The 18,224-nt window shown below is 48.7% G+C and overlaps 1 protein-coding gene across 1 annotated transcript in view; it reads right to left on the bottom strand.

Annotated features, from left to right (window-relative positions):
- Positions 1–18,224, bottom strand: part of LOC127575709 (autophagy-related protein 16-1-like) — a 68,543-nt gene that overhangs the window by 11,105 nt on the left and 39,214 nt on the right. The window contains exons 9-15 of the mRNA XM_052025694.1: positions 15,780–15,873; positions 15,257–15,362; positions 14,528–14,598; positions 10,233–10,304; positions 8,597–8,717; positions 3,888–3,993; positions 343–492 (exon numbers count right to left, since the gene is read on the bottom strand). Of these exons, the coding sequence (XP_051881654.1) occupies positions 343–492; positions 3,888–3,993; positions 8,597–8,717; positions 10,233–10,304; positions 14,528–14,598; positions 15,257–15,362; positions 15,780–15,873 (720 nt within the window). The remainder of the gene's footprint in view (positions 1–342; positions 493–3,887; positions 3,994–8,596; positions 8,718–10,232; positions 10,305–14,527; positions 14,599–15,256; positions 15,363–15,779; positions 15,874–18,224) is intronic.

Below are 18,224 nucleotides of genomic sequence, written 5' to 3'. Positions count from 1 at the left end.
TTGGAGCTGTGGAGGGGAGATCTCCAGACATGATGAGGTCGGTGGTGGTGTAGGAGACAGTGGCCTGATGATCATTGGTGGGATCCTGGTCCAAGGGGTAGGTACGAGGAGGTGTCCAAGAGCTGTTGCCGAGCCTCTGCAAGGTAGAGGCCAGTCTGCCCTTGTCAGGTGGATTGAGACAGACCTCCCTGACCATGGAACCAAACCGACTGAAAGAAAGGAAAATGTCATCCTTTCTGGCTAACTCCCTCCGCACGTTTTCCAAGACCCTGGTCAACTCCCAACCCAATCACGGACACAGACTGACCCTGATCCTACGGGGAGGTCCCAGGACTCTCCTACCTGAGCTCCTTCCTGACCTTGTTCATCCGCAAGTCCATCACACTCAGCAGGTCATCCCGAGAGCAGCTAAGCAACTGCGTCCGGTCCTGGTTGATGTCCAAGGACGTCACCTTCTCCTGCAGAGCGATCACATCAGTCTGGCTTCCTGACCTGAGGAGAAGCAACCAACAACATGAACATACCTAGTACCAGCAGGAGTAGGCCACTCAGTCCCTCGAGTCTGCCGCTGTCCCATTCAATAAGAACATGGATGATCTGATTCCACTTCTTATAGAGTCAAACACCATGGAAACAGGCCCTTTGGCCCAACTGGTCCATGCCTACCCAGATGCCCATCCAAGCTAATCCCATTTGCCCGTGTTTGGCCCATATCCATAGAACCATAGAACACTACAGCACAGAAAACAGGCCATTCGGCCCTTCTAGTCTGTGTTGAAACTTTATTCCACTAGTCCCATTAACCTGCACCCAGTCCATAACCCTCCAGACATCTCCCGTCCATGTATCTATCCAATTTATTCTTAAAACTTAAGAGTGAGCACGCATTTACCACATCTTAAGTTTTAAGAATAAATTGGATAGATACATGGATGGGAGAGGTCTGGACCTTTCCTATCCATGTACCTGTCCAACTGTCTTTTAAATGTTGTACTGTATTTGCCTCATCCCCTTCCTCTGGCAGCTAATACTGACCACCCTCTGGGTGAAAAGTTGCCCCTCAGGTTCCTATTAAATCTCCCCCCTCTCACCTTAAACCTTTGTCCTCTAGTTCTTGATTCCCCAACCCTGGGAAAAAGACTGCGTGATTTATGAGGATGTTGCCAGGACTCGAGGGACTGAGTTATAGGGAGAGGTTGGATGGGCTGGGCCTTTACTCCCTGGAGCGTGAGTAGGAGACTGAGGGGTGATCTCAGGGAGTTGTGTAAAATCATGAGGGGCATAGATAGGGTGAGCGGTCTTTTATACAGGGTTGGGGAATCAAAAACTAGAGGACAATAGTTTTAAGGTGAGAGGTGAAAAGTTTAATAAGTATCTGAGGGGCAACTTTTTTTTTTGAACACAGTGGATGGTAGATATATGGAACCAGCTGCTAGAGGAAGTGGGTGAGGCAGGTACATCAGATACACTTAAGAAGTATGTGGACAGGTACATGGATGACAAGAGTTTAGCAGGATACGGGCCAAGTGCTGGGAAACGGGATTAGCTTGAATGGACATCTTGGTCGGCATGGACACGATGGGCTGAAGGGCCTTTCTCCATGCTGTACAACTCTATGACTGTCACCCTATCTAGCCCCAGGCGAGGTTATACTCCTCTATAACATCACCTCTCAGTCTCCTAAGCTTCCGGGCTCTTTCCACAACCCCCACTAGCCCCGTTACCCAATTTCTTTCCCCTCCCCAACCTGGATCCGACTGCCCATCACCCACACACTCAACCCACTGGGTCCCCAATCCCCTCCACCCCCCCCCACCCCCCGACTGTTCCCACCCGCCCACCATCCCTCTCTTATCTGGTTCCACTCTCATCACCTTCCTTTCCTACCAGATTCCATCATCTGCAGCCCTTTCCGCCTCCAGCTATCACCTCCCAGCCTCTGTCGCGCTCTCCACCCTTCCCTCCCCCACCTGACTCCATCTGCCAATCTACCCCTCCTCACCTGGACCCACCAATCGCTTGCCATCTGCTGCCTCACCCCGCCCCCTCACCTCTTTATACCGGCTACCTCCCCTCTACACTCCCGGTCCTGATGCAGGGTCTCGACCTGAAACGTCAACCGTCCCACCCACCCCAGACATTCTCTCTTCTCCCCCCTCCCATCGGGCAGAAGATACAAAAGCCTGAAAGCACGTACCACCCGGCTCAAGCACAGCTGTTATCAGACTATTGAACAATACCCTAGTACGATAAGATGGACTCTTGACCTCATAATCTACCTCGTTGTGACTTTGCACCTTGTTGTCTGCCTGCACTGCACTTTCTCTGTAACTATAACACTTTATTCTGAATTCTGTTATTGTTTTCCCCTGTACTACCTCGATGCACTCATAATGAATTGACCTGTACGATCGGTATGCAGGACAAGCTTTTCACTGTACCTCGGTACGAGTGACAATAAAAACCAGTTCCACTTTCTTTCCCCCTCACAGATGCTGCCTGACCCGCTGAGTTCCTCCAGCAAAATGAAGACACAAGAGATTCTGCAGATGCTAGAATCCTGATGAAGAGTCTCAACCTGAAACGTCAACTCTTTACTTCCTTCCACAGATGCTGCCCAGCCTGCTGAGTTCCTCCAGCATTTTGTGTGTGGAGTTCCTCCAGCAGTTTGTGTTTTGCTCCAGATTCCTGCATCTGTATCTCCAGCAGTCCTACCTGCCTGCAGTAACTGTTCCTCTTATCAAGAATCCATCTCCCTCTGGTTTAAAAATATTCAAGGACTCTGCTTCCACCACCATTTGAGGCTCATCACCCTCAGAAAAAAAGTTCTCCACATCTCCGTCTGAAATGAACGACTTCCCATCTTAATGCGTGACCCTGTGTTCTAGATTTTCCCACAGGAGGGAACATCCTCACCAGACCCACCCTGTCACAGACCACTCAGGATCTTATTTGCTTCAACCCTCCTCTCCCTTCTAAACCCACCAGATACAAGCCCAGCCTGTCTAAACGTTCCTCAGAGGACGACCCACCCAGTTACAAGCACTTGACTCCAGACCAGATCAGGAGATGTTGGGGCAGGTGGTCAAAAGCTCAGTCCAAGGCATTAAGGAATACCTTTATGCAGGAGGATAAGAGTCATAGAATTATATAGCATGGAAACAGGCCCTTCCACCCAACTTGTCCATGCTGACCAAGATGTCTACCTAAGCTCGTCCCATTTGCCTGTGTTTGGCCCATATCCCTCTAAACCTTTCCTATCCATGTACCTGTCCAAATCTCTTGTAAAGGCTGTAATTGTACTCGCCTCTACCACTTCCTCTGGCAGCTTGTTCCACACACCCACCACTCTCTGGGTGAAAAGGTTGCACCTCAGGTCCCCTCTTAAGTTTTACCCCCTCACCTTAAATCTAAGCCCTCTAGTTTTAGACTCCCCGACCCTGCAACCATCCACCTTATCTCAAGCAAACACCTTATTTAGGCAAGACCAACACCTATTGCCTCTGAGACAATTGCCAACACCTCCAAGGCAGAGCAGCACCTTCCCAGACAACAGGTCAACAAATCCCACAGCAAAGTTTGCAGGAAGAGCAGTGAAGTTCTCCCTGTGCCTTGCAACCACATCCCTTGATCAATCACAGAAAGCTGCTGGTCTGGACATTATGTCTGTGGGATCTTGCTGTGCACACCGTGGAGTGACCAGACTCGGGAAAGTCCAAGTTCATTGGCTACAAAGCGTTCTGGGGGCCCAGTGAGGTTGTGAAAGATGTCGCAGGAATTCAAGCTGGTGTCTCATTGTTGGACGTTGAACCACATTGGGATTTGGCAAACGTTGACCCAGCAGAATATCCCCTCCTCCTGCCGAGGGTCTCCCACAAAACCCCTACCTGCTGTCCCACAGTCGGACTTTCTTGTCGAAGTGGCCACTGATGATGCAGTAATCAGAACAAACGATGTCACTACATCGAGATGGGACAGGCAGAGATTTCACACCTGGTACAAAGAGGCAAACAGGTACACTCATTAGATAATCCTCGGTCAAGGCGATAACCTCCCCCGAGTTACAGATAACCTGGTGAAGTAATCAATCAACTCATTTCAAGGGTTGGAACTCATTAGCACTGCAGTGATATCAATTGGATTGGATGATCTATACATAACATAATTAACATCAGAACATAAGAAATAGGAGCAGGAGGAGGCCATCTGGCCCATCGAGCCTGCTCCGCCATTCAATAAGATCATGGCTGATCTGGCCATGGATTCAGATCCACCTCCCTGCCTTTTCCCCAGAACCCTTAATTCTCCTACTATGCAAAAATCTAACTGTGCCTTAAATATATTTAATGAGGCAGCCTCTACTGCTTCCCTGGGCAGAGAGTTCCACAGATTCACTACCCTCTGGGAAAAGCAGTTTCTCCTCATCTCTGTCCTAAATCTACTCCCCCGAATCTTGAGGCTATGTCCCCTAGTTCTAGTCTCACCTCCCAGTGGAAACAACCTTCCTGACTCTATCTTATCTATCCCTTTCATAATTTTATATGTTTCTCTAAGATCCCCCCCTCATTCTTCTGAATTCCAGTGAGTATAGTCCCAGATGACTCAATCTCTCCTCATAGGCTAACCCCCTCATCTCCAGAATCAACCTGGTGAACCTCCTCTGCACCGCCTCAAAAGCCAGTATATCTTTCCTCAAGTAAGGGGACCAGAACTGCACGCAGTACTCCAGGTGTGGCCTCACCGGTACCCTGTACAGTTGCAGCACAACCTCCCTGCTCTTAAATTCAATCCCTCCAGCAATGAAGGCCAACGTTCCATTTGCCTTCTTGTTAACCTGTTGCATCTGCAAACCAACCTTTTGCGATTCATGCACAAGGACTCCTAAGTCCCTCTGCACAACAGCATGCTGCAATCTTTCACCTTTTAAATAATAATCTAATCTTCTAATTTTCCTTCCAAAGTGGATGACCTTGCATTTACCAACATTGTACTCCATCTGCCAGACCCTTGCCCACTCACTTAACCCATCTATATCTCTCTGCAGACTCTGCGCATCCTCTGCACAATTTGCTTTGCCACTCAATTTAGTGTCATCAGCAAACTTAGATCCGCTGCACTCAGTTCCCTCTTCCAAAACGATAATGTATATCATGAACAGTTGTGGGCCCAGCACCGAACCCCTGTGGCACCCCGCTCACCACTGATTGCCAACCAGAGAAACACCCATTTATCCCAACTATCTGCCTTCTATTGGTTAACCAATCCTCTATCCATGCTATTACCTTACCCCCAACTCCATGCATCCTTATCTTATGGACAAGCCTTTTATGCGGCACCTTATCGAACGTCTTCTGGAAATCCAAGTATACAACATCCACCTGTTCCCCTCTATCCACTGCGCTCATTGTATCCTCAAGGAGCTCCAGTAAGTTTGTCAAACCGGACCTGTCCTTCCTGAATCCATGCTGTGTCTGCCTGATGGAACCACTTCTATCCAGACGCCTCGCTATTTCCTCCTTAATGATAGCTTCAAGCATTTTCCCGACTACAGACGTTAAGCTAACTGGCCTATGGTTACCTGCCTTTTGCCTACATCCTTTTATAAACAGTGGCAGGACATTCACTTTCTTCCGATCGTCCGGGACCTGCCCAGAGTCCAGAGAATTTTGTTAAATTATCACTAACGCCTCCACCATAACTTCCGCCATTTCTTTCAGTGCCCTGGGATGCATCCTATCGGGACCAGGGGATTTGTCTACCTTTAGGCCCACTAGTTTGCTCATCACTACCTCTTTAGTGACAGTGATTGTATCAAGGTCCTCACCTCCCATCACATCCAAACATCTCTCTTTGGCATGTTAGACGTGTCCTCAACCGTGAAGACCGACACAAAATAGTCATTCAAGGCCTCAGCCATTTCCACATTACCCAATATTAATTCCTCCTTCTCATCTTCCAACGCACCTATATTCACTTTAGCTGCCCTTTTCTGCTTTATATAATTATAAAATCTTTTACTATCTGTTTTTATATTTTGTGCTAGTTTACTTTCATAATATATCTTCCCTTTCCTTATTACTTGCTTGGTGGTTCTTTTTGCTTTTTAAAGTTTTCCCAATCTTCCAGTTTCCCACTACTCTTGGTGACTTTGTATGCATGAGCTTTTAGCTTGATGCCTTCTTTTATTTCCTTAGTTATCCAGGGCTGGCTCTCCCCACCCTTACTGGCCTTGCTTTTAACTGGAATATACTTTGGTTGAGCACTGTGAAAAATCTCTTTGAAAGTCTTCCACTGTTCCTCAGCTGTCCCACCATAGAGTCTGTGTTCCCAGCCTACATTAGCCAACTCCTCCCTCATCCCGTTGTAGTCTCCCCTGTTTAGGCATAATACACACCGGTTTTAGATCAAACTATTGCACCCTCCATTTGTATGAGAAATTCACTCATACTATGATCACTCTTTCCAAGAGGATCCCTAACTACAAGGTCGTTAATTTTACCCGTCTCATTGCACAGGACCAGATCTAAGATAGCATTTTCTTTTGTAGGTTCACTAACATGCTGTTCAAGAAAGCTATCACAGATGCATTCGACGAAGTCCTCCTCAGACTGCCTCGACCAACTTGATTAACCCAATCTATGTGGGAGTTAAAGTCCCCCGTGACAACTGGTGTTCCATTCTTCCATGCATCAGATATTTCTTGGTTTATTGCCTGTGCCGCTGTAAAGTTATTATTCGGTGGCCTATAGACAACTCCCACCAGTGATTTTTTTTTCCCTTTACTATTCCTAATCTGTACCCAGATGGACTCAACATTCTGCCCCTTAGATTTTATATCGTCTGTCACTATCACCCTGATCTCATCCTTAATTAAGAGCGCTACCCCACCTCCCTTACCTCCCTGCCTATCCTTCTGTATCACCTGATACCCTTGGATATTTAATTCCCAATTATCTCCACCCTACAACCACGTTTCTGTAATGGCCACTAAATCATACCCCTTTGTACTGATTTGTGCCACAAGTTCACTGAGCTTGTTTTGAATACTATGGGCATTCAGATAAAGTGCCCTTACACTCATTGTCCTTTTAGAATCCAGTAACCTTTGTGTCCTTTGCATTTGACTTTTCTGTACTCCACTCTTACTTTTCCCTTGTCTAACTTTTGCTCTGACCTCTGCTTTGCTTCCCTCTGTCTTTCTGCATGGATTCCCATCCCCATCCGAGGATTCTACGCTGTCCAACACGGAAACCAGCCTCTCCTCCACTGACTCCGTCAGCACTTCCCTCTGCCTTGGAAAAACAGCTGACATAATCAAGGACCCCTCTGGACTCTGGACATTCTCTCTTTTCCCTCCTCCCATCGGACAGAAGGTACAAAAGCTTGAGAACATGTACCACGAGGCTCAAGGACAGCTTCTATCCCAAAGTGCTCAGACTCTTGAATGGACCTCTCATATGATAAGGATGAACCCTTGATCTCACATCTACCTTGTCATGCCCCTCACACCTTATTTGTCTACCTGCACTGCACTTTATCTGTAACTGTAACACTATATTCTGCATTCTGTTATTGTCACAGCAGCAAGTATAAGAGTTGGGCCGTCATGTTACAAGTGTACAAGATGTTGGTGAGAATGCACTTCAAACACTGTGTGCAGTTCTGGCCGACCAGCTATAGGAAGGACGTCCTTAATCTAGAGAGGGTGCACTAGAGATTCACAAGGATGTTGCCTTGAGTTATAAGGAGACTGGATAGGCTGGGACTGTTTTCCCTGGAGCAAACGAGGCCTTATGGAGGTTTATAAAATCATGAGGAGCATCGATAAGGTGAATGATCACAGTCCTTTCCCCAGGGTAGGGGAGTCTAAAACTAGAGGGCACAGGGTTAAGGTGAGAGGGGAGAAATTTAATGGGAACTTGAGGGACAACTTTTTCCACACAGAGGGTGGTGGTATATGGAACAAGCTGCCAGAGGAAGTGGTAGAGGCAGGTACAATTACAGTGTTTAATAGGCATTTAGACAGGTACATGGACAGGAAAGGTTTAGAGGGATATTGGTCAAATGCAGGCGAATGGGACTAAAAATCGGTAAATTGGTTTCCTATTATCACATGTATTAGATCGATGGAAGCTGGGGTCGGTCTGAATTGAATTGAATTGAATTGGTTTATTATTGTCACTTGTACTGAGGTACAGTGAAAAACTTGTCTTACATACCCACTTTACAGATCAATTCATTACACAGTGCGCTGAGGTAGTACAAGGGAAAACAATAACAGAATGCAGAATAAAGGGTTCCAGTTACAGAGAAAGTGCAGTGCAGGCAGACAAGAAGGTGCAAGGCCATAACGAGGTCAGGAATCCATCTTAACATACTAGGAAACCATTCAATAGTCTTATAACAACGGGATAGAAGCTGTCCTTGAGCCTGGTGGTACGTGCTTTCAGGCTTTTGCATCTTCTGCCCGATGGGAAAGGGGGGAGAAGAGAGAATGTCCGGGGTGGGTGGGGTCCCAAGAAGGCACCTTGTTCGGCATGAATGAGTTGGGCCGAAGGGCCTGTTTCCGTGCTGTACGACTCCGTGACTCACTCACAGGCCAGTTTGTTGAGGTCCCAGGTTTTGATCATCCTATCGTGGCTTCCCGTCACCACCTCTTGGAAATAGAACTTGAACTTTGCAGCTGTGACCTTTGCACTGTGACCTGACAGCGTGTGCTGAGTGTGACACACAAGAGAAAAGTAAATTGTTAACACAAAAAGAATAAAATCCAAAATACAACTAAACCCTCCAAAGTCTGGGACTGAAGGTCCCACAGGAGTGTCTGGAGAATTGACTCACTGATCTAACAAAAAACCCCTTCAGGTACATGGTTCACTGACAGTGGGGTCACAGGGAGACAGGGTGGTGAAGAAGGCTTTTGGCACACTGGCCTTCACAGGTCAGGGTGTTGAATATATATTAGTTGGGAGGTTTTGGTGAGATTATACAAGACACTGGTGAGACCGCACTTGGAGTACTATGTTCAGTTTTGGTCGCCCTGCTACACGAAAGATGTTATTAAACTAGAAAGAGCGCAGAAGAGATTTACAAGGATGTTGCCAGGACTTGAGGGACTGAGCTACAGCGAGAGGTTGGACAGGCTAGGACTTTATTCCTTGGAGCGTAGGAGACTGAGAGGTGATTTTATAGAGGTGTATAAAATCGTGAGGGGCACTGATAGGGTGAATGCACTCAGTCTTTTTCCCAGGGTTAGGGAATCAAGAACTAGAGGGCACAGGTTTGTGAGAGGGGAGAGATTTAATAGGAAATTGAGGGGTAATGTTTTTACACAGAGAGTGGTGTGTATGTGGAATGAGCTGCCAGAGGAAGTGGGTGAGGCATTTAACAACATTTAAAGATACTTGGACAAGATATCTTTATTAGTCACATGTACATCGAAACACACAGTGAAATGCATCCTTTGTGTAGAGTGTTCTGGGGGCAGCCCGCAAGTGTCACCACACTTCCAGTGCCAACACAGCATGCCCACAACTTCCTAACCCGTACGTCTTTGGAATGTGGGAGGAAACCGGAGCACCCGGAGGAAACCCACACAGACACGGGGAGAACATACAAACAGCGGCCAGAATTGAACCCGGGTCACTGGCGCTGTAAAGCGTTACACTAACCGCTACACTACTGTGCGGAAAGGTTTAGAGGGATATGGGCCAAACGTGGACAAGTGTCCAAGGTAAATTTGAGAAAACACGAGACAAGGAAAGCTCCCTCCGCTGCACCCCTCCTCCCCACCCCCTGGAATGGTTGGGGTGGGGAATGCACAGTGGGGACAGATTCAATGGTAGCGTTCAAAAGGGAGCCGGATCAGTACCTAAAAGTAGAGAATGTGCAGGGCTGTAGGGAGAGGGTGGGGGAGTGGGACTGGCTGGATTGTTCTGACATAGAGCTAGTATGGACTAAACGGACACAATGGCTTGTACAGTAACCAGTACAGCACAGGAACAGGCCCTTCGGCCCACCATGTCTGTGCCAACCATGATGCCAATCCAAACTAATCCCCTCTGCCTGCACATGGTCCATCTCTCTCCAGTCCCTGCCTGTTCATGTGTCTGTCTAAATGCCTCTTAAACGTTGCTGTTGTATCTGCCTCCACCACTGCCCCAGGCACCCACCACTCTCTGTGTAAGTAAACTTTCCTCGCACACATCTCATTTGGACTGCATCCCTCTCACCTTTAGCTCACAGTCCCTCAGGCTCCACAGGCGTGCTGAGTTATCGTACGATCCCGCCAGGAGTTGCTGACCCTACAAGGAAGGAGACGATCGTGAGGACATTAACAAACAGCACCTCCAGCACTATAACCAAACCCGAGTCCACCCCACAGAAACCAGCCTGCCCTCCATTGACTCCGTCTACACCGTCTCCCACTGCCTTGGGGAAACAGCCAACATAACCAGCAGGTAGCAACAGGGATACCGAGCAGATTGGGAGGCAGATTTTGGAAAGGTGCAAGAATAACAGGGTTGTTATCATGGGAGACTTCAACTTCCCAAATATTGATTGGCACCTGCTTAGTGCCAAAGGTTTGGACAGGGCAGAGTTTGTTAAGTGTGTACAGGATGGATTCCTGTCACAGTATGTTGACAGGCCGACTAGAGGGAATGCCATATTAGATCTAGTATTAGGTAATTGATTGGGCCAGGTGACAGATCTCTCGGTGGGTGAGCATTTGGGGGACAGTGACCACTGCTCCCTAACCTTTAGCATTGTCATGGACAAAGATAGGAGCAAAGAGGATGGGAAGATATTTAATTGGGAAAGGGCAAATTATGAGGCTATAAGGCTAGAACTTGGGAGTGTAAATTGGGATGACACTTTTGAAGGGAAATGTCCTATGGTCGTTGTTCAGGGATCTCTTGCAGGATGTTAGGGATAAATTTGTCCCGGTGAGGCAGGGAAGGAATGGCAGGGTGAAGGAACCGTGGGTGATGAGAGAGGTGGAACAACTAGTTAGGAGGAAGAAGGCAGCATACATAAGGTGTAAGCAGCAAGGATCAGAAAGGGCTCGTGAGGAATAAAGAGTAGCAAGAAAGGAACTTAAGAAGGGGCTGAGGAGAGCAGGAAGGGGACATGAAAAGGCCTTGGCGAGTAGGGTTAAGGAAAATCCCAAGGCTTTTTTCACGTACGTGAAGAGCAGAAGGATGACGAGAGTGAAGGTAGGACCAATTAGAGACAAAGGTGGGAAGGTGTGCCTGGAAGCTGTGGTGGTGGGTGAGGTTCTCAGTGAATACTTCTCTTCAGTATTCACCAAGGAGAGGGGCCTTGATGACACAGAGGACAGTGTTGGTAAGGTGAATGTTCTAGAGCATGTAGGTATCGAGGACGTGTTGGAGCTGTTAGAAAATATTAGGACAGATGAGTCCCCGGGGCCTGACGGAATATTCCCCAGGCTGCTCCGCGAGGTGAGGGAGGAGATTGCTGAACCATTGGTTAGGATCTTTGAGTCCTCGTTGTCCATGGGGATGGTACCAGATGATTGGAGGGTGGCAAATGTTGTCCCCTTATTCAAAACAGGTAGTAGGGATAGTCCAGGGAATTACAGACCAGTGAGCCTTACGTCTGTGGTGGGCAAGCTGTTGGAAAGGATTCTTAGAGATAGGATCTATGAGCATTTAGAGAATCATGGACTGATGAGGGACAGCCAGCATGGGTTTGTGAAGGGAAGATCTTGCTTCACTAGCCTGATAGGATTCTTTGAGGAGGTGACCAGGAAGATTGATGAGGGTAGTGCAGTGGATGTGGTCTACATGGATTTTAGTAAGGCATTTGACAAGGTTCCACATGGTAGGCTTCTTCAGAAGGTCAGAGACCAAGGGATCCAGGGACGAGTGGATTCAGAATTGGCTTGCCTGTAGAAAGCAGAGGGTTGTGGTGGAGGGAGTGCATTCGGATTGGAGGGCTGTGACTAGTGGTGTCCCACAGGGATCAGTTCTGGGACCTCTACTTTTCGTGATATTTATTAATGACATAGATGAGGGGGTGGAAGGGTGGGTTAGCAACTTTGGAGATGACACAAAGATCGGCGGTGTTGTGGATAGTGTGGAGGACTGTAGGAGATTGCAGAGGGATATTGATAGGATGCAGAGCTGGGCTGACAAATGGCAGATGGAGTTCAATCCGGAGAAGTGTGAGGTGGTACACTTTGGAAGGACAAACTCCAGGGCGGAGTACAAGATTAATGGCAGGATTCTGGGCAGTGTGGAGGAGCAGAGGGATCTGGGGGTTCATATCCACAGATCACTGAAAGTTGCCTCACAGGTGGATAGGGTAGTTAAGAAAACTTATGGGATGTTAGCTTTCATAAGTCGGGGGATCGAGTTTAAAAGCCGCGAGGTAATGATGCAGCTCTACAAAACTCTGGTTAGACCACACTTGGAGTACTGTGTCCAGTTCTGGTCACCTCATTATAGGAAGGATATGGAGGCGTTGGAAAGGGTGCAGAGGAGATTTACCAGGATGCTGCCTGGGTTGGAGAGTATGCATTATGAGGAGAGACTAAGGGTGCTAGGGCTTTACTCATTGGAGAGGAGGAGGATGAGAGGAGACATGATAGAGGTATACAAAATATTAAGAGGAATAGATAGAGTGGACAGCCAGCGCCTCTTTCCCAGGACACCAATGCTCAATACAAGAGGGCATGGCTTTAAGGTAATGGGTGGGAAGTTCAAGGGAGATGTCAGAAGGAGGTTTTTTTACCCAGAGAGTGGTTGGTGCATGGAATGTGCTGCCTGAGGTAGTGGTGGAGGCAGGTACACTGGTCAAGTTCAAGAAATTGTTAGATAAGCACATGGAGGAATTTAAAATAGAGGGATATGTGGGAGGAAGGGGTTAGATAGTCTTAAGCGAGGTTTAAAGGTCAGCACAACATGGTGGGCCGAAGGGCCTGTATTGTGCTGTATTGTTCTATGGTTCTAATTAAGGACCCCTTGCACCCGGGACATTCTCTCTTCTCCCCCCTCCCATCAGGCAAAAGGTACAAAAGCCTGAAAGCACGTACCACCAGGCTCAAGGACAGCTTCTATCCTGCTGTTATAAGATTCTCGAATGGACCTCTTGTACGATGAAGGTGGACTCTTGATCTCACAATCTACCTCGTCGTGGCCCTTGCACCTTATTGTCTGCCTGCACTGCACTTTTTCTGTAACTGTAACACTTTATTCTGCATTATGTTTTCCTTTTTACTACTTCTGTATGGAATGATCTTTATGGATGGCACGGAAACAAAAGCTTTTCACTGTATCTTGGTACATGTGACAGTGATAAACCAATTATCATTTAAGGAGTGCCTATGCAAGCACTTGATTCGCCCCAGTATAGAAGGCTACAGACCAAGTGCTGGAAGGTGGGATCAGTTTGGATGGGTGCCCACTGGTCGGCATGGATATAGTGGGCTGAATGGCCTGTTTCCATGCTGTATGACTGTATAACACCCGGGGGAACTCACACAGTCACAGGGAGAACGTGCAAACTCCACAGCGACAGCAGTGGAGGTCAGGATTGAACCTGGGTTGCCGGAGCTGTGAAGCAGCGACTATACCAGCTGTGCCTCAGGGCCACACCGTGGAGCCCTCGGTCATTTAATCCTTAGAGATCCTGTAAATTTGCCTTGGTAAATTGGTTTATCATTGCCACATGTACTGAGGTACAGTGAAGAGCTTTGTTTTGCATGCCATCCATACAGATCATTTCATCACATCAGTACATTGAGGGAGTACAAGGGAAAACAATAACAGAATGCAGAATAAAGTGTTACAGTTACAGAGAAAGTGCAGCGCAGGCAGACGATAAGGTGCAAGGGCCATGATGAGGTAGATTGTGAGGTCAAGAGTCCATCTTATCGTACTAGGAGACCATTCAATAGTCTTATAACAGCGGGATAGAAGCTGCCCTTGAGCCTGGTGGTACGTGCTTTCAGGTTTTTGTATCTTCTGCCCGATGGGAGAGGGGAGAAGGGAGAATGTCCGGGGTGGGTGGGGTCTTTGATTAGGTTGGCTGCTTTCCCAAGGCAGCGAGAAGTGTAGACAGAGTCCATGGAGGGGAGGCTGGTTTCCGTGATGCGCTGGGCTGTGTCCACAACTCTGCAGTTTCTTGCGGTCCTGGGCAGAGCAGGTACCATACCAAGCAGCGATGCATCCAGATAGGTGGTGCATCAATAAAAATTGTCAAGGGTTAATGGGACAATGCCAAATTCCTTTAGCCTCCTAAAGAAGTAATCCATTTCTCCAAAACATCCCCGAGTCCTCCCCTTAAAGTTTCAGTTCTCGTTCCTCCTCACAACCTGGCAGTGTCCAGTGCTGGGATGTCACTGTGTGAACTCCCACCCAACACTCACTTGAGTACTTGCCTGTAGACCCAAGCTGCTCGTTTAACTGAGCCAATGTGCTGGCTCGGAGCTTGGGGAGCTACCTGTCCACAGTTCTACCCCCCAGTCTGATCTTTATCCACCCCATTGAAACCCCTCACTCACCGATGAGTCGAAGTCGATGCTGGTCACCCCATCGTTGCTTCCCTCCAGGGTCTTCCTATTCTGAAGGGTACCTGATGGGGGAGAGGGGAGGGTGGGATGAGCTGCAGACAAAGCCCTTCTGGTGTTGACCAGACCCCATTCCAACACAACTTGCCATCTCTCCAAAGCTCCTGACAGCCCGTCCCAGGAGGGTTGCTGAAGACCAGCCAGTGACCACCACTTCAGGTCACCTTGGAGCGAAGACTCGGGGCTTTTGGAGTGTGGGAGGAGGAGAGGGAGTCAGGGAGGGACCCCTGAACACAGCCCCACTCTCAGGCATCAGCTGCTCCATCAGAGAACGTCTAACCTCCCTAATTCCAGCAGAAAGCACAACACACACATGCATACAAACACGCATGCACACACACACAAACACGCACACAAACATGCACATGGACAAACACGGCTGCATGCAGACAAAAACTCACAAACACGCACGCACACAAAAACGTATGCACACAGACATGCCCACAACATACAGATGCACACAGACAAACACACACACACACACACACACACACACGCACACACGCACGCACGCAGACTGAAATGCATGCACGCACACAAACATGCACGCATGCACACGGACACGGACATGGGCTGCTGGAACCTGCTGTTTTATTTACTTCTCCCATTGTGGGTTTGAAGCTGCCGTGGGTGCCGGGTGATCAGAGACCCCTTGAACCTCACCTCCGACAACGTCCCACAACTTCACCTTCGTGTCGCTGCCTCCCGTGGCCAGGAACTTGGAATTTGGGGAGAATTTGACAGCGTTAACCTCCCCGTCATGTGCCGACTGGTTTAATGAGCAGAAAGAAAATGAAATACTTGGAATTAACGAAATAAAATGCACCTCCCACAGTGTGACCTTCCCTCAGTACCTCCCACCATATCACCCGTCGCCGTACTGACCCCAGTCCACTCCTGGCCCCACCCACTCGCCCCATTGCCCCTCCCATTCACCGTCTGCCCCTTCCTCCCACTTCTGGTCCTGCCCACTTACCCCATTGGCCCCAGCCACTCACCACACTGACCCCTGCCCACTCACCTGGACCCACCCGCCACAAATGCCCCGGCCACTCGCCCCATAGCCCCGCCCACCCACTCACACAATGGCCCCGCCTACTCGCCACACTGGCCCAGCCCACTAACCCCATGGACCCACCCACCTGCCACTAGCCCCACCCACCTTCCTCTGGCCCCACCCACTCACCACACTGTGCCGGACACGGACGGGAACCCTGGAGATGTAGAAGACACTGGAGTAGCCAAAGTCGATTTCACTGCAGGAGGCACTGGAGCGCATCCTGAGTGGGGAAAGAGAGTCGTCAGCACTGACGGCGCCCCATCTGCCCGTCTGTCCATGCTCAGGCTAAACCTGGGACACCTGTGGTCTGTCTGCATGGGATGGAGCCCCGTTCGACAGTCTGCACCCCTTATGGACAGGGTGGGCCTCTGATCCAGCTGTCCAGTGCTCGGGCCAGACTGTCTGTCTATCTGTCCCCACTGTGACCTGGATGGAGGGGTTCAGATGCCCACAGTGAATCAGAACTGGGAGGGGGCAGCGTCAGTCAAAATCCAGCCAGTTTGAAGCTCCCCTGCAAGTGGACTTACTTTGCCACTTCCTGAACCCATTCTTCTCACACTGACTGATTCCTGGAGTCACAGGGTCACACAGCAGGGAATCAGGCCCTTCGGCCTAACTCGTCCATGCTGACAAAGATGCCCATCCACACCAGTCCCGTTTGCCCGCGTTTGGCCCATATCCCTCTAAACCTTCCTATCCATGTACCTGTCCAAGTACCTATTAAACGTTATAATTGTCCCCGCCTCTACCACTTCCTCTGGCAGCTCGTTCCATACACCCACCACCCTCTGGGTGAAAAAACTTGCCACTCAGGTCCCTTTTAAATTTTTCCCCTCTCACCTTAAACCTGTGGCCTCTTGTTTTGGACTCCCCTACCCTGGGGAAAAGACCGTGACCATCCACCTTATCGATGCCCCTCATGATTTTATAAACCTCCATAAGGTCACCCCTCAGCCTCCTACGCCTCAGGGAATACAGTCCCAGCCTATCCAGGCTCTCCTAAAACCCTCCCAGTTACATCCGTGTGAATCTTTTTTGCACCCTTTCCAGCTTAATCACATCCTTCCTATAGCTGGGCGACCAGAACTGCACACGCTACTCTAAGTGCGGCCTCACCAATGCCTTGTACAGTTGTAACATAACGTCCCAACTCCTGTACTCACTGCCCTGACCACAGTGACCAATGATGGCCAGCATGCCAAATTCACCACCCTATCTTCTTCACTGCCCTATCTGTGTCATGACTTTTAGGGGACTATAGACTTGTACCCTAAGTGCAATCTGAAGGATCAGTGTGGAGCCTCTGTGGGAATCTATAAACCACTCCACCTTACCTTCACCTTTCCGACCTCCTTAAGAACAATATCTCCAACCAATGGTTGAGAGCTTCAAGTTCCTAGGAGTGAACATCACCAATAGCCTGTCCTGATCCAATCACATAGACACCATGGCCAAGAAAGCTCACCAGTGCTTCTACTTCCTCAGGATGTTAAAGAAATTTGGAACGTCCCTATTGACCCTCACCAATTTTTATTGATGCACCATAGAAAGCATCCTATCTGGATGCATCACAGCTTGGTACGGCAACTGCTCTGCCCATAACCACAAGAAACTGCAGAGAGTTATGGACACAGCTCAGCACATCATGAAAACCAGCCTCCCCTCCATTTTGGGAGATCAAACCAGGGTAGGACTTATACAGTGAATGGTATGCCCCTGTGGAGTGTTGTAAGGGGACGTAGCAGTCCAAGTGTACAGTTCGCTTAAAGTGGCATTACAGGTAGACAGGGTGGTGAAGAAGGCATTTGGCACGCTGGCCTTAATCGGTCAGGGAACTGAGTCTAGGAGTCGGGAAGTTATGTTGCAGTTATATAAGACGTTGGTGAGGCCACAAAGTTGTGTACAATTTTGGTCACCCTGTGAAAGGAAAGATGTTATTAAACTAGAAAGAGTGCAGAAACAAGTTACCAGGATGTTGCCTGGACTTGGGGGCCTGAGTTACAAGGAGCGGTTGTGTAGACTAGGACTTTATTCCCTGGAACGTAGGAGATTGAGGGGTGACCTGATAGAGGTGTATAAGATCATGAGGGGGCATTGACGGGGTGAAAGCACACAGTCTTTTTCCCAGGGAGGGTGAGCTGAAAACAAGAGGGCGTAGGTTTAAAATCGGAGACAAGAGATTTGAAAGGGACATCAGGGGCAGCTTCTTCACGCAAAGGGTGGTGCGTATTTGGAATGAGCTGCCAGAAATAGTGGTTGAGGCGGGCACATTAGCAACGTTTAAAAGCCAGCTAGACAAGTACATGGATAGGAGAGGTTTAGAGGGCCATGGGCCAAACACGGGCAGATGGGACTAGCTCACTGGGCAACACAGTTGGCATGGACAAGTTGGGTCAAAGGGCCTACTTCCAAGCTGTATGACCCTATAATTCTATGACTCTAAATGCTAGTCAGCACAGCTTTCAGGAGAAGGTCCCGGTTGACCAAACTTGGATAGGATACAAAGAGAACAGATAAAGGTGATGTGTTCGAAGTCATAGAGTTATCCAGCATAGAAACAGGCCCTTCAGC

This window comes from Pristis pectinata, chromosome 11, assembly GCF_009764475.1.
Source record: "Pristis pectinata isolate sPriPec2 chromosome 11, sPriPec2.1.pri, whole genome shotgun sequence".
In the NCBI taxonomy this organism is placed as follows: Eukaryota; Metazoa; Chordata; class Chondrichthyes; order Rhinopristiformes; family Pristidae; genus Pristis; species Pristis pectinata.
This window is presented reverse-complemented; position numbering and strand designations above follow the sequence as displayed.